Below are 16,699 nucleotides of genomic sequence, written 5' to 3' on the forward strand. Positions count from 1 at the left end.
CAGCTGCTGAAAATACCCCGTGCAGTGCCTTGTGCTTAATTAAAGCACAGGGACCGGTAACCTTGACGACTGCGAGCCACCCTCTGCAAGGCAGCTGAGGTGGATATTGTGGTTCTGGTGTCTCCGGGGAGAGGCCAGAGCCGAGAAGTGAGGCAAGCACACAGGCATTGGACGCAATCATGAGCTGGGGGCACAGCCAGCAGTGCCATTGTCCTCTGGAGCTCGTGCCCTGCTCAGGGACATGCCCTGGTCCCTCGCTGGTGAGAGGTGGCTCCTGGCCCAGGTGATGCAGCTCTGAGAGACCAAGCCTGTCTGGAGCAAAGGGAGCTTTGGTCTCTTGGGTAGCCCTGCAACCTCTGTGGGTAATAGAAGACTCCTATAACCAACTCCATAGCTGTAAATATGCTTAAAAGAATTCCCTTTAGAACTGGGACATTTGTACAGGCACAATTACCTCTGCCAGCAAATGGTACAGCTAGTTTTCCTGGCAGTAAGTAGCAAGCAGCTAGAAACACATTTCCTATGAGGGGCTAAGATTGAATTTTACTTTTTCATATAAAGCTGGTAAAAGGCATGATCAGTTCTGTATCAGATCAACTCTCTTCTACCTCAGAACTGAGAGCAGGAACTACCAAGCAGCTCCATATTGAAAACGAAGGCAAAACCTCTTGGCTTAATACCCATTTCCACTTTCCTCCTCTGTCCCCTGCCAGCACAGGGATCTGATGGAGAAGGGGACCTATAGTCACAGCTCTGCCAAAGTAGCCTGAGAGAAGATCAGCATGGACCACTCCACAACATGGGCCCCTCTTCTTCAGAAACACTGGCCAGAAGAGAGCTGTCAGACTTCCCGAAGGATGGCTTAGCCTAGATGTGCCTGGATGAGGCTGGCCAGGGCCCCAGAGGCTGGAAGGGATGTGAAGCCAGGGGATGTCCCAGGGCCTGCAGGATGCCCTGAGAAGCCAGACATGGCACATTGAGCACCCGGCTGAGCCCTGGCCAGGGCAGTTATCCAGGGGTGCTCGGAGAACCTCTGCACCCACCCGGCTGTGCCCACTGACCCAGGTGCCCTGAAACTACCCAGAGGCCCCAAGTTGATGCCCCACATCAGGCTCATCTGCTGTTCCTATCCCGCATGGGACAAAGTGCGGGTGTCAGGCGCAACTGGGGCTGCCAAGAGCAGATTAGGAGGTGGTGAGATCCTGGTCTAGGGCCACTTGAACCACTGTCTATGGGGTGATGAGGTGGTGCAAACCTGGGCTAAGGATTCCCAGAACAAAGGCGGGACTGGGGGTGTCCTGTCCGAACCAGGAGTGCCGGGGACCCGCTGGTGATGCTGGGGGCGGTGCGAACCGAACGGAGAGTGCCGGGGACCGAACCGGGACCGGACCGAGGCTGCGCTGTCCGACACGGGGATGCGCGGTACGGGGCCGGCAGCTGCCCCCTCCCCGCTGCTCAGGGGCCGGGGCTGCACCACGTGCCGTCCGCCCCGCCCCGCCCGCCCCGCCCCGGCGCCGCCCCGGTGCCGCCCCGGTGCCGCCCCGGTGCCGCCCCGGTGCCGCCGGCCGAGCCAGCGCGGATCGGCCCAGCATGGAGGGGACGCGGCGCGCCCTGCTCCGCCTTGCCGCCGCCTGCTGCCTGCTCTGCGCCCTGCCAGGTACCGGGGCGGCCGCCGAGGGGTGCCGGGGCGGGGGGCTGACCGAGGGGATCCCGCCGGTCCCGCCGCGGCAGGGAGCGCAGCGCCGGGACAGCCGTCGGGGCAGCGCCGGGACTCGGGCTCCTCCGCCCGCTGGTGGGGCTGCGGGAGAAGGGTCTGGAGAGCCCCCACCAGGGCTCCCCCTCTGGGAGCAGCGCCCCGGGCCTGCCCCCCGAAGTCGGGCGAAATGCCCTCGGACCCCGGCGCCGTCGCCCCGGCGGACGAGCAGGTGAGGCGGCCCAAGGATGCTCGGGGGGTCCCGGCTGAGCCCCGCGCTCCGGGCAGCAGCGCGGCCGCCCGTCCCGGCCTTGCCCATACAAGGCACTGCCGGCAGCGCTGCTCCCGCCGGCGCAGCCACCCGGGCTCAGCTCCCGCCCGGCGGGATCCCGAGGGGATGTGCGGGGAGGGGGCCGGCGGTCCTGGAGGGCTCCCCTCCGGCAGCATCCAGCCCTGCGAGCCTCCTGCCGCCCGCGGTGCCTCCGAGCCGCTGCTGAGCTGCCCCCGAGGGAAGCCCGGACAAAGCCCGAACTCTGCCGCCTCCCGCAGCACGACGGGACGAGGGCCCTGTGCCTGCGGGGAGAGGGGCAGGACGGATGGAGCTTTTCGGGACGGAGCAGGAGCCAGACCGCGGCCCCGGGCAGGCTCTCGGGCCGTATTTCGGCTCTGCTCTGGGATCAACGCGTCCCCACGTGGGCAGACGCAGTGTGCAGCGTGGCGCTGACAGCCCCGTCCACCGACACCACCGAGCTTTGCCGCGGGGCTGGAGTGTGCCCCAAGTCTGGGGGCTGTCACCTTCCCCGTGACCCTGGTAGTGACAAAGGCTCTGCACTTTAGGGGCACTGAAAGCAAAACGTGTTTCTTCTTCTTTGTGGTTGAGAAAAACCCTTGGCCAGACCCTGGCAGATCCCGGCACCATTACTGCAGCAAGAGAGACCGGGGGTGACACACAGAAACTCAGTTTCTAATGACTAATTAGGGCTGGGAAAACCCTAGAATAGAAGCCTGTGGGGCTGAGCTCCAGCAGCGAGAGCAGCACTCAGGATGAGGTTTTGGGTGCCGGATGCAGCTGGGTTTGAGGCTGAGCCCTGGGAGCGGTCCCAAACCAGCTCCCTTCATGTGGGTGAAGCTGCGCTCCCCACAGAGTGGCTGTGCTGCGATGGGCTGTGGGGAGGTGGCCAGCCACGGGCAAAGGAAGGATTCAGGATTTCCACCTCTGAAAGGAGGAGGAGCTCTGAGCTGCCGGGGGCTGTGTTCTGGCCCCGTGTCTCACACTCTGGGCACACTGGGAAACCCCAGGGAGCCCCTTGCCCCAGCTGGCTCCTAGGAACCTTCTTGCTGCAGAGTCCGAGACTCAAACTGACAGAATGTACCAGAAATTAAGATTGCACTGGGTTTTTCCTGGGATCTTTGTTGCTTAGTGTCCAAATCCAAGATTCTCCACAGTCTCAGGAAATGGTACCTATGCAGCTGACCTGGCCTTTGCCCTCATAGCTTTTGAATTTGTTACCCAATCTCAACTGTGGTTGAAAGACCAGATGTTTTGTGAAAATAGAAAAGAGATGGAAGAGATACCACCGTTAATAAAATGCCTCTTAGCAAGCACAACCCATAATGAGACACCAGAAAATCTCACCAGGACAGTGGTGGGGAAAGGAACGGTTCACCCAAAGTCAGCAGTCCTAGACAAATTTGTCCAAAGCTGCATTTGTCCCAGCTCCAGAGTGCTCTCTGCCCTGCTCCCAGCACAGATTCCCTTTGCTCCTGCTGTCTGGCAGTGCCTGCTCCCACTCCCCATCTGGGTTTGCAGCAGGGCCAAGAGGAGCTCAGGCTGCTGCTCTCCTGTGCTCTGCCCACCCCAGCCTCTCAATGCAGCCTTTCTTCGCTGCCTGCGGAAATCCACTTCCTCCAGCACCATCAGCCTTACAAATAAAACCCCGAGTAATTTTGGTCTGGGCATTTTTCTGCCTCTCCCTCCGTGCTGAGCTGCCTTGCAAGCAGTGAGAGCAGAGCAGGGCTGGGAGAAGCACGAGCACATAAACCCCATCTGTGGGCACCACCGGGGCCATGCACACAGGCAGGCAGAGTGTCTGCTTCAAGGTCCCACTGACGATTTTCCGTGATTTTTTTCCTTTTGTTTGCCCAGGGCAAGGACAAGTGGATGGACTTGGCCCCACCCTGACAGGACAGCTCCAGTTCTGCTGCACCCAGAGCTGAGCCACAGCTTGGTTCCCTGCTCTGGGTGTTTCCTCCAGCAGTGTGACCCTGCACTCCCAGCCCAACTTTTCATGTCATGCCATCAGTCTTTGATGCCTTTTCTACACATGATTATCCCTCAGCCCCAGGGGCAGGGTGGGCCTTGTCTCCCTGCTGCCCTTCCCAGAAGGCTTGACCTGCTGGGCAGGGGCAAAGCACTCACCTCCTTCAGCTCCCTTGGCCCCATCCCTGCAGACAATGGGGAGCTGGGACAGTCTATAGTAAAGAAGCCCCTGTCCCTCCTTCCTTTCCACCTAGACCCTCTGGGTGGGCAGACACAGTTTTTGACACAGGATTTCCCTTGGTCTGTGATCATCCCCACAATGCTCTGTGGAGCAGCTTTCATAGGGCTCAGTGCCTCTGAGTCTGGGGTTACATCCTGAGCCCTGTAGGGCTGCCCAGGCCAGGGCAAGTTTCCTGATGTCCAAACTTACCCCCAGTTCTTGCCACACTGCACTGGAGAGTAGGCTGCCTGCTGACATGGGGCTGCTATTAAGGCAACTGGCTTATTAATTTCTCCTAATAATGTGAATGCTTCTTCCACTGCAGCTGTGACTCCTGAGGTAAGCAGGGCCAGGCTGTCTGATGCCAGAGCTCCCTGCTGTTGCAGGTTACACAACCCCAGAGAAGGGCAGGCTTCCCAGGCCGTGCATGCCATGGGTGTGCCCAGCAGCTTCTGGGTGAAGGAGCCTTCACCACTGCTCAGTCCCCTACTGAGGAATAAAACCAGACAGCATGGGAGTCTCCCAGGCACTTTCCTGCCAAGCAAGGTGCTCCATAGCTGTATGTGGCCCCTGGAAAATAACTGGCTGCTCTGACAGTGGTAGCTGAGCAGGCAGCCTGCTCTCCCTTTTCCCCGCCATAGAAATTTGGTATAAGCCCCCTTTACCTCTAAATGGGGGATCAGTGATTGAGCTTCCTGCAAACCTGTAGGAAAGCAGTTTTTTGCATTTCTCTCCCCTGGCTGGGTGAGGAGGGTCTCATGTGGCAGGGCCAGGCAGTGTGACACCCTGGGATGCTGTTCCTGCAGGTAGTGATCAGGCTGGTGCTGTCCCAGTACTGTGTGCTATGTGCTGTGCTGTTTCTCTGCTGTTTTATGGGTTTTCCTAGTACTGAAGTACCTGTGCTTGACATTTGTAGTGCTGTTTCCAGGGCTGCTCATCCCTGTTGCTGCAGCTCTTGCTCTGCCATGCCACATTGGCTGGTTGTCCTGGTTCCCAGTGCAGTGCCATCTGTTGAGGTGGTAGCACTGCCTCTCCTTTCTGTCTCCCCGTGGTTCAAGCCTGTGGCCTGGTATCCACAGATGCCCTGAGGAATCATCTTCCTGCCTGCCTGGGCAGGTTGGGTGCTGGGCAGTCCCTCCTCAGTGGCCCACACTCACTCAGCACCCCATATCTAATCTGCCCCCGTCTCGTGCTCTGCTCGTGGCCACCTCCTTCCCGTCAGGAGAGCTGGTTTCTATTCCTGTCCCTTACCTCAGCCCTTGCTTTGCAGCCTGCCTGGCCTGGCAGCTCTCCAGGGCTGAACTGGGTGCTCAGCACCCCCTTTTCAGCCCCCCCAGTTTTGGTGCCTGCAGAGCAGCTTGCCGAGGCCATGAGGGATGCAATGAATTAAACTCTGCCATGGAGAGCTTCAGGTGGTCCCCAAGCAGGCTGCAAGGCTGGATGGGCGCCTACACCTCCTGCCTGGAGTCCTGGAGCGCAGGGAGTCTGTCCAGCCTCTCAGCCAGGATGGGGATGGGGACAGTCTGGACATCAGCCCTGGTAGGGAGAGCACTGGAGCCTGTGGCAAATGCAGCCTCTGGCACCCTGCCTCCATCGAGGTCCTGCAAGGTGCCCAATGAAGCTGAGCTTACAAAGCAGCTGCCCCTTGTACCCGATCCTGTCTCTGAGCTTGCTTTGCCTCCATGAGGGTGTTTGTTCCACAGCATCCCTGGGTGCATCTGGCACCTTCCTGAAGGGCTCCAGAAGTCTCTTCTGCTGCTTGTTTGGTTTTTTTATTATTGTTATTCCAGGAAAAGAGATGAGGCTCAGGTAGTATCTAATCAGGAGCTATTCCAGTTCTGCTTTTAAATGAAATGAAGAGCCTTCGTTTTAAATCCCACTATATGGTTTTATTTGCATTTATACTCAAGCTTTTTTTTCCTTGAAGAGATTGTCTAATTACTGTTAGTTGGTAACCATAAAATGTAATAACTGGCAACAAAAGATAATTTCTACACTTAATGCAGTAGTTTGCTAAGCAATAAGATATGACTGCTTTGATACATACAGGTTATAGTTTATGCTTTGACTTTTTAAACATTGTATTTTTCCATTTTACCAGGTTGTTTGTGAGTGGAGCTGTTACACTTAAATGGAAATTGAATTTGTTTAGTGCACCAAAATAGCATTGTAGAAGGGTTTGGGTGCCTTTTCAATGAATCAGAGCAGTGGTTTCACATGCATTCTGTAGGAAGCTGATTTAAGTGAGGTGCTATCCTCAGACAGTCACAGCCTGTGCAGGAGGATACATCAACACCAGGGAGTCCTGTTCCCATGGGCACTTTCTCTGAAATCCTGAGGGAATCCTCATTTTTGTGCTTAGCTCTCACGTGGGACTTTGCACTTTTCCCAGTGGTGGCTGCAGCCTGCACCCTGCTGCCCTGCTCTCTCCCTCAGTCCCCAGGAGCCAGCCTGCCTCCTCACCTTCATCTCATCCTAATAGGGATTTTAAAAATGTTCAAACCTACGGATTGGAGCTCCGTTGGTGTTGATCTTTGGGGAACTCAGGCTGCTGTTTCTGCCAGACAGGAAGGAGGGTGCAGAGGATGCTGCTGAGAGAGGCAGGAGGGTTGTGGCAGAAGCTTGTTGAGGGTTTGTCCAGCTGAGGCCCTGCTCTGTTATTGGTTTATCTGAGAAGCAAATAGATGGTGGGGTGGCTGCTGTGGCAGAGCATGGAGACCACGGTCCCCACCCTGTGTGACTACCCTGGCACAGCAGTGACTCTGTCCTGCCTGTGCAAACCTTCCTCAGCCCCTCGCCTGGCCCCAGCCCTGAATCTTGGGCAGGGAGCACAAGGCAGGAATGGCCCCGTTTCCTGCAGAGCTGGCTTCCTTCACTCCTCTCTGTTTCAGCATAATTTACCATGTCTGTTCTGGGGCTGGAGAGAGCTTGGGTTGATGCTTGGAAGTCTCTCAGTGTTGTCAGACAATGACAGAGAGGGGTCGAAGCTGTGGGCTGATGTTCAGAGCCCTCCCTTCCCTGAAAGAGCTGGGAGTGTTTCCCACCCTTATCCAAAACAGGGGCTGCTTCTTGCTTGGCTGCATCCCCCCTCCCCTGGGACCACTCTCTTCCTTTGCCCCTCTTGTTTCCCAGACAGAGGTCACTGCAGTCAGCACAGTCTGATGGGAGCTGCTGCTCCAAATCCACCAGCCCTGCCCTAATGTGGTCTGGGATCTCTGGTTCTCACCACGCACAGGCTGAGCCTGGGGCGTTAGCACAGACACAGGGCAGGAGTGGGGCTGTAGCTAGGGGACCAGCTCTGCTTCAGCAGGCTGAAATATAACCAAAGCAAGCTCACCCCTAGTCCCTTGTCAGGGAAAGACATATTCTTATGGTCAGAGCTCTTGCTTAGAGATCCTGGGACAGTTGTAGCTGCTCTGTTATGGATTCAAGGGTGAGCGCACCTTTACCAGCTGTCCTAGAATGCTGCAGCTATCAGGTCTTGGAGAATCACAGAAAAGGTGAAGCATTCACACTAACTCTTGCCATTTGCATCTGAAACAAGAAGGACACGGTTCCCTTGTCTCCTGAAGCTGGTGAGGGCGATGCCTTAGGCAGTACAGCCGTGGCTTTCCTGGCATGGGGTGCAGGAAGCAGAGCTTCTCCAGGAAGACTCCAGAGGAACGAGCTCTGACCTGCGTGTCTATAGGTGACTGATAAACAGCTAAAACCATCAGCACCCAGGGACTGGGGCAGGAACAGCTGCGCTGGAGCTGGGGATTTCCCGAACTGCTGGGTACCAGGCTCCAGAGCAGAGCAGGAGCTGCACCCCTGAGGATCCCAGCCCGGGTGGGGTTTGCCGGGTCTGCCAGGCACAGGCAGCAATGCTCTGCTGTGCACAGCGCTCTGCTCTCCCCTCTGCCCCGCAGGCTTCCTTTGCGTGGCAGTAGGTTGTCCTTTTGGATGGATTATAAAACTGGCAAAAAAGCTGTGGCATTGCAGCAAGGCCCTTTGGAGGAGTGGTTTTATTTAAACTGAAACTGAAATAAAACTCAGCGCTTGTACCTTTTAGCACCTGCAGCTCACAAGGAACAAGCTGCACCTCTGTGGGATTCCCCAGGTGCTTTGCTTGGTGACTGTGCTGGCTTTCGATGTGCCCTTACCCCTCAGGAGCTGACAGATGGGTGATGGGAATCCTTTGTCTGCCTGTCCCCGGGTGATCAGGATTTACTCAGTCTTTTGTTTCCTTGGCCATTCTAAGTCTCTTGCCTTTTCTATCTTCCTACCATCATCTCTTAATGTCTTGAATTTTTAGAATGTTAGTCTGGATTAGGCTCTCCTTTGTTTCCTGAGCTGGGTGTGCTGTGCTAGGCTGGATGATTTGCTAATTGAGGTGCCATCAACACTTGCCATACTCAAAACAGTCCCTTGTTCCTCACCTGCTAATTTAAAATCTCTTCTGCAATTCTCTACAAACCAGGTTTTTCACACCGCAGTGCTGTGTTACACCAGAGTGGCTCATCCACCCGGGAACCATTTTCTTTAGCAGTGATGGTCACTAGATAATTTTGTGGGAAGAAGCCAAGTGGCTTCTCGGAGAGAAGAGTTTAGGAAATGCCAGTCCCAGTGGCTGTCCCTCTTGCAGACAGCAGGAAGCTGTGAGTGCAGCGGACTGGGGGGACCTGCTTGTCCCCATAAACCCTCCTGTCCCACAGCACCTCGTGGTAGGCATGCAGGGAGGTGTCCTGGTGTGTAGGACCCAGACTCATCTGCCTTCCCTCCTTTTGTGCCTAAAATCACCCATTTCCCCCCAAGTTCAGGCTATCTGGGTTCTGCGGATCCACCAGAAATTCGAACTGGGTTCTGCAACGAACTTTGCAGTTTGAGGTTGGTAGAGACACGAAGAACCCATTTCTCCTAAAGACCCTCACCCATGGAGCTGCTTGTAAAGACACCCATCTTGCCTATCACTTTTCTGGTCACAAAGTGGCATGATGGCTGCAGAGTTGCTCAGGCCTTTGTGCAAGACAGCTTTCCACAAATCTTTCTTCTGCATGACTCAAGTCATGACTTGCCACCCCATGAGAGGCTGCCCGGACACAGGCCAGCTATTCAGAGCAGCACATAGCCAGGCTTGCCACTGGCCAGGCACCTGGGCACCACCTTTCCTGTTTACCCCGTGGTGACAGCAGGGCTCTGTCTCTGGCAGGGCAGGAGCAGGCAGTGGGTGTTTACTGAGCAAGCATCCGCCAGTGCCCAGCCAGCAGCTGGAGCAGGTGGGATCCCACCCTGTGTTCAATAGCAGCGCTGTGTTTAGGGCTGGGAATTGTCACATTTGGTGGCAATGCCTTTTGGTGCCTGGTCCCAAGAAACCCAGCATTCAGCTCTTTTCCTTCCAGGTGTTATTGGTGTATCCTACACCTGAGCTCCATGGCAGAGCAGCTCGCTTTATTTGGAGGCACCTTCTGCCCATGCACGTCTGGATCCAGGAGAGGCCAAAGGGAGCATCACTCAGGCCTTTGGTCTTCATGTTGAAGTTGCCCCAGCTGGGTTCCCTGTGAGAGCTCGTTCTCTGAATGTGCTGAGCAGGGCTGTGCATCCCTGCGGGAGCGCTCCTGGGGCTGGGGCCCCGGGCTGGGGAAGCACAGCTCCATCAGGCTGCTCAGGGCTTTGAATTCTCCAGCTGGTCAGGGTACTGCAAAGGTCTTGAGAGAGCCATGTATTGTGTCTTTTTTTAGGGTCTGTTAAGTGCTGTAGCTGGAGAAAAGCTTTGATAACTCTGTCTGTTCTGAAGAGCTTTTAAAAACTGCTGAAATTTCCCCAAAACAGTATAAGAATGGGCTGCCTGGCTGGTGGATGAATGTTTACTGCTGACAGCATCTGCATTGGATGCTTTTTCACTGTGGGGAGAAGGGACATGATGATGGATTTCCTTCACTACCTTTATTTTTTCTGTAATTAGCTCATCAGTCCTTTGTGGCTTGGATAGAAATTTTAACAGAAATTGTCAAAATATTGACTATGAGACGTTTTTTAATTGGAGAGTCCATCCCGATGTGGCTACATTTCTCTGTTTTCTTCCTGTTTATAGCCTGAAAAACCCTCACAGGATCTGTGTAAGAGCCTTTTGGCTTTCCTCCTCCTGTATGCTGTCACACTGTCTAGCAGCTGTGGATCTGGGGTGATCTTTGTTTGCTGCAGGTTCCCTTCAGGGAGGCTGTCCCTTTTTGCTGTAGTGGGAGGCTGAGTAGCTCCCCATTTCTATGACCACAGTTGTATTTCATGGTGGTGATGTGTTCATAAATAGCTCAGGAAGGCAGTTCCCATGGCACACCCCAGCCCTGTTAGCTGTAGTACTCTTGCTGCCCATTTCACCTTTCCCTCCAGCAGAACCCCACACTACTGCCAAGGTGACTCACAATACGTGCTTTACCTTTGCCATCCACAGTCTTTTTAAATATCACTTTTCTCTGCTTCATTGGACCAGGGGAGCTAGAGAGTCTTCTTCCACAATTTCCTCATTTGCATTTTTTCAGCACCACTTTTGACTATTTCTTAATGAACCAAAGACTTATCTAAATTTCTTACATAATCAGGTCTCAGGTGATACTTTTAACAAACCCAAATCCTCTAAAAACATTTAAAAGTTGCTCAAGGATAGAGGGATTGGTTGTGCTGACCCTAGAGAACAACAGCACAGGACTGGAGAGACAGGAGGGTAAAGAAAAAGTCCCCCTAGAACAGGTCCCTGCCTCAAAAACCAGGAGGACAGAGGAGCTGTTTGAATCCTTTCTCAGGTGTGAACCTGTGCTGGATTTGGAATTAAGGGGATAAAGAAATTCCATTTCTGTCCTTCCCCCCTGTTTGTCCTCTCACTGTGGGATCTCTGACAAACTTCTCTGTTCCACAGCAGAGGGTCAGCAGACAGCAGAGGCCTTGGTGTCACTGTCACCTTTTCCTAGCACAGCACAAACCTCGCTTCAGCCAAGGGAAGCCTCTGACGTGCCTCCAGTGACTGCTGCCATTCCTCAGCCAGGCCTGGAGAAAAACGCAACTGCTGCAACACTCAGTGCCACAGGGGCCCAAGCTACAGAGGTGGAGGATGCCTTCATCCCCACCACCCCCATGGCAGGCTCCAAGGCAGAGAGACTGCAGGCTTCTACCACTGCCAGTCCTGGGGACATCACAGTTACACATCCTGAGCATGACAACATGAGCTTGTCAGCCAACAGCAGCACTGAAATCCCCTCCCCTACCCTGACTGCCAGCACTCTGGAAGGAAACCAGCCCAGCCATGAAGCCACAGAGCCTTTCAGCACAACTGAAGAGACGGATGATGCCAGCAGTGCAACCCCCACGCCTCCTCTGAACACTGGGCCGGGTGAGGTTTTGCTTTTACTGCCTGTGCACCAAGTCCTGCCTCAAGGATGCACAACCTGGGAATGTCTGAGCACTCTCCTGCTAACTGGAGAGAGGGAGAAGAAGGGAATGAGACACTAAGCAGAGCCAGTTCAGTGCAAATTATTTGCAAAGATGTTAGTTCAGCATCCTCTTTGCAAACCTCATTAATTCTGGTGTTAATTGTGCTGGCTGCTTTCTGATTGATTGTGTGCAGGGACATCCTTCATATGTCTAACTGAAACAACATGCCTTAGCAGCACTGCCCAGCTGGGCCTGTCTGGCATCAGGGCTGGGGGCTCAGTGGGAGCCTCCCTGGAGAAGCACACCCTCCCTTAACACAAAACATGGAGATGGGCAAGCACAAGTGACAGCTCATCCATCCAACCTTGGGAAACCCTACCCTACCTTCAGATCCCTCTGGGCAACATGGGGACTGATTATAGGGTCTGCAATCCCAGTTTTGTCTATCTTGGGGTCTGCCAGGCTGTCACACACCCCTAATGCAAGGCAGATACTGACTGATCACTGATTTACATGGTGTTCATGCATTGTTTTCCCTGGCTCGTGTCACATGGTCCTGCTGTTCTGTGACAACTGACACAGCCTCAGGGGATGCTGCTACCCAGTCCCTGGGCAGCCCCCTTTGTGCTCCCTCTAAGGAGGGATGGGAGTCCTGTCCCAGTGTCTTGCTCTGGGGTGATCCTCAGCTGTGTGTAAAGTTGTTTAAGCTTGTCTGCTTGTCCTTTGTCCCCAAGGACAGGCCTTGTGGGCCCAGCTGAGGCTGGCTGACATTGCAGATTGGCACATATGAAAACTGAGAGGACGTTCTAAGCACTGTGGGTTATAGTGTGGCTCAGCTGTGGCTGTGCTAAAGGCTCTGCTTATTTTCCAAAGGGTTGACAATAAGCTGCTATTCCTGTAGTTCCAGCAATCTTTCTTACACTCTTGCTTCTATCTTGTCCAGTCCTACAGAACAGTGTGCTTGCACTGGGTCCTTTGAAATAACTGCTTGTTCCTATTTTGCAGCAACAACTAACAGCTCTCAGTCAGGGCTTTTTGATGGGCAGACCCCGAGGCCTACAGCAGCAAGGTCTGAAACCAAGGCAGGAACGAGCCCTGTGGGTGCCACAGAGGAGAGCACTGTGGAGCCCAGAACCTCCTCTGCTCCCACCTCCATTGTACGGAGCACGTCCTTTGCTACTGCCTCCAGTACTGTGACAGTGACACCCCTTGTGACCAGCTCCACGCCTGCCAGCACAGCTGCCATCCCCACCAGCATGCCCACACTGGCACAGTCACTAGAGCCCAGGCATGAGAAGACTTCTGTGTTGGATGTTGGTGATGATAATTCAGGTAAATGCTCTGCTTTTAATGGGCTGCCCAGGGAGGTGTGGAGTCACCATCCCTGGGGGTGTTTAAGGAAAGACTGGATGTGGTCTGGTTGACAAGGTGGTGTTAGGTCATGGGTTGGACTGATAATCACAGAGGTCTTTTCCAGCTTCTAATAGATTCTGTAATTGTTTTGTACCTGTTCTCACAAAACATGGCAAAGTGCTGCAGGTACCTCAAATTGCCTCTTGGTTGTACTGAGCAGAAGCAGAAAAGACAAAGCTTTGCTGTTCCAGCCCTTGAGGGCTCTCCTTTGGCCTCATTCCCTTGGTCTCCTTGCAGAGCTCCCCAGTTTGGCCGGTAAAGCGAGGGCTGACCCCTTGGTGATCACTGTGATCTCCGTGTTCATTGTCATGGTGGCCATCCTGGCCCTGGTGGGATTCCTGCGCTACCGCCAGCACAACAACCGCACCGAGTTCCGGCGCCTGCAGGACCTGCCCATGGTGAGTCTGCCTCCACCAGCCCCACCTGGGCTGCCTGGCCACTCACTGCTTTGCTGCTCTCCTCCATTAGCAGTGCTTTGGGTGTTTGCAGCAGCACCAATGCTGATCACACGCTCCTGTTCCTCCTTAGGTCCCTCTCCTTCCATCCAAGGTTTGAGTCAAGACAGCAAGTCTCAAGGCTGGGCACTAAAGAAGCTCTCTGCCTTCCCCTCACTCTGCAGGGGAACGCTGAGAGGTTAGAGAGAGGAAGGAGAGCTCCATCTAGGCTTGTCCTGAAATGACACCTTCCTGCCCTCTCCTCCTGTTTTTTGATATATTTGCTTTGTAACTATGACAAAGCAGATTTGATGCTCTGTTCCAGAGAGGTTGTCTGTTTGTCTGTCTGTGTTTGACCCTTTGGGAATATAAAAATATATGAGGGTTCCAGAGGCTGGACTAGCTCTGGGGAAGCTGCAAATAACTCCCTGAACTTTCTGGAACAGAGGAGTGCTGCAGCTAAGCACGCAAGCTGATGCTGTTTCAAGCTGAGTGGAGTTTTCAACAGCCAGAGTTTTCCACATCCCTGCAGCAGGCAGGCAGTTCCTGCACACACCTCTTCTCTCCAAATGCTGCAGCAGGAGGGACACTGACAGCCCAAAGATCCAGGAGCTGCACAGTGCCAGCGTTTAGGTGGATGGCTGGGCAGATGCCACGCTGTGAGGTGTGGCTGAGCAGGCTGTGCTGCCTGCACAGCAGTCTCCCAGGCAGGGACCATGATGCCACCATGCAGACATCTCATTAAAGCCCCTCTTCTCTGCTTCTAGGATGACATGATGGAGGACACCCCTCTCTCCCTCTACAGCTACTAGGCAACCAGGCTGTCTGCTGCCCAGAGGAAAAGGCCTTGAGGACTTGGTCCCAGACGATCTGCTGAGGAATGAGGGGCTGTGATTTGCACACAACTGAAAGATCCTTTTCAGATGGTTTTTGGTTTTAGACATTTTCAATAGGTCAGTGTTGAAGTTTCTATGCTGCAAATCAGAGCCCAAGTCTGACCCTTTTCTCCAGGCTCTCCTTAAAACAATGCCCTGAAGAGGTGTCTCCTCCTTTTAGTGTGGCAACCAATTAGCCAAGACAGCCCTTGCCATGGTGTTCTGCATGGATCTCCTCTGTTGATCTTGGTGGCTGCCTTCAAAGGAGGTGGGCAAGTGTTTCAGACTAGGGCTCTTAACAGTGGTGGTGTCAGCACAGTGCCAGCAAAGGAGACTGCTGTTTTCTGAGGAAGCCAAGGATGTGGAAATCAGTTCTCTTGGGCTCCCTCTTGTTCTGTATTTTTAAGGTTGTTTCTTTTGGGGGTTTTCTTGCACTTTTGTTTTTGTTCCTGTTTCAGCTTTAGTCCCAGGATTGGCATTGCCCATCCTGAAACACCTACAGGAGGATAAAAGACTACTCTGCTTCCTTCCTAGATGCATACCTTTTCTCTTCAACCAGGGAAAAGTGTTTTGTGGCCACTGGAGAAGTGCCCCTGCTACTTGATGTTGCTTTGAAGTTGCTGGGAGGAAATTGAACATAATGTTAGCTTAACTGAGCTTGACAGGACTCAGTCTATTGCCAATTAGACACACTAATTTGGTCTCACCACAATTAGGAAACCATGTCTCCTACACTTGATGCTTTTGGCATATGTGTAAACTCCTTTCCCAGGCCCAGTAAATGCTTTAGTCCATTTCCCTGCCTGGGCTAACACAACCCTTTCCTCAGGTACCTCCCATTGTGCTTCTAGCCTCTGGTTGCTGGAAGTTGTTGTACAAAGCTGGTGCTTTGCTCTCCCTCCTGTGCTATGCAAGGCCAGAGCTCCTCTACTTTCTGGTGTTGGTCTTTTGAGCCAGTTGTGTCTTGTCATGAGGACAGATCCTGGATGTAGGTGCCTTCCTCCCCTTCCTTTCTTGGTGTTATGCTGATTAGATTCTGCACTTTTGCCTCAAAATATCACTGCTGTAGACTGCATCCAAGGCTCTTGAGGCCTCTCAAGGAAACCCATAGACCAGAGCCTCTGAGTGTAAATCAGAGGAGCTTTTGGTGCCCTTGCCTCAAAAAGACCAGAGTGTGTGTGACATGACAATCTTCATGTAATTACACCTGCTCCTGTTTTCTAACTCACATTTGACTGCAGGAAAATGGAAACACATGCCTTCTCTAGAGTGTTTGATTTTTGACTAAGCCAGTTGCTCCCTCAGGATACAGCAAGGGCTAGAGTTTATCTGGCACATTGCTCTACAAGCCTCAGTTTCTCCTCTCCTTTCAGTACAACATCACTGAACCCCACAAAGGACAGATACCAAGCCTCACTTGCAAAAGTACCTTTTTTCCCAGTGCTCTTAGTGGTTGTCATAGCAGGGTATGGGATAATTCCCCATCAGCTGAGCTCAAGTTACCTGGAAAGCCCAAAGATGGAGCAGAACCGGTCTGGGTCAAATAGATGAACTGGGCAAGCCAGCAGTTCCTCCTCCCTGTGCTGCTGCTTCCAGAGTGGCTGACAAATGGCTGCACTGCAGTTGGGCTTCAGTTTGGCCTTCCATCTGTGTATTTATGCCCAGTAAAATAGGGAAGAGGGTTGGTTCTCTTCTACAATTGCATGAGAACTAAAGAGCAATTGTCACAACTCCAAAGCTTTTGTATCAAGCATTGTCTGCACAGAGTGATCTCCCTAGCTACAGACTTGTTTCCCCTGCCGGAGGGCAGGGTGCTGCTGGCTTTCGGCACCAAGTTGGCAAGTTAGTGGTGGAAAACAGAACTCCATCCTGGCTGGAACTGGTGCAGGCTGGCATGTCTGGGAAGTGTGTCTGCACACAATCAAAAGGGCAGAGGCTGGTTGTTCTGGTTTCCCATGCATCGCTGTGCAGGGGAAAGGGGTGAGGAAAAACTCGCCCAACACCAAAGTGCAACTTTGTTTGTAAAATATGTTGATAGTGGATTTTTTTTTTTTCTGCAATAAAGTTACAAATGCCAAAAGTGTCTCAGTCCTCGTATTTTCATTGCAAACGTGTAACTGAAAAGCTTTTATAGATGAATCCTGTGATAGATAAACAGCAGCAGTTTGGGGCACAAAGACTCACAGAGCTGATAACTAGAAAATGCCAGACAGCCATGAACCATGGCTCTGACAGCTCAGAAGGACACCACCCCCTGCCTGTGTTCCTTCTTCTCAGGGTCATTCCTGCTCTGGGTCGAGTGAGATTAATATGTATACAGTTAAATTAGATGAAATGTGTCTTAGAGAACCACACTAGACCAAATAATGTAATCTACACCTTTAGACTCTCTTCCTTTGCCTC

At 53.3% G+C, this 16,699-nt stretch overlaps 1 protein-coding gene across 2 annotated transcripts; it reads left to right on the top strand.

Moving 5' to 3' along the window:
* Positions 1 to 1,578: 1,578 nt before the first annotated feature.
* On the top strand, positions 1,579 to 16,379 carry LOC132077234 (mucin-2-like). 2 transcript variants are annotated; one of them, XM_059478761.1, is made up of 5 exons: positions 1,579 to 1,657; positions 11,063 to 11,533; positions 12,580 to 12,906; positions 13,225 to 13,385; positions 14,189 to 16,379. In XM_059478761.1, exons 1-5 carry the CDS (start codon positions 1,591 to 1,593, stop codon positions 14,231 to 14,233), a joined length of 1,071 nt encoding a protein of 356 aa, XP_059334744.1. In that variant the 5' UTR covers positions 1,579 to 1,590; the 3' UTR covers positions 14,234 to 16,379. The 2 variants fall into 2 exon arrangements, with proteins under 2 accessions (XP_059334744.1, XP_059334745.1); XM_059478762.1 differs by lacking the exon at positions 14,189 to 16,379 and adding an exon at positions 13,516 to 14,153.
* Positions 16,380 to 16,699: the final 320 nt, after the last annotated feature.

Source organism: Ammospiza nelsoni, chromosome 9 (assembly GCF_027579445.1).
Source record: "Ammospiza nelsoni isolate bAmmNel1 chromosome 9, bAmmNel1.pri, whole genome shotgun sequence".
In the NCBI taxonomy this organism is placed as follows: Eukaryota; Metazoa; Chordata; class Aves; order Passeriformes; family Passerellidae; genus Ammospiza; species Ammospiza nelsoni.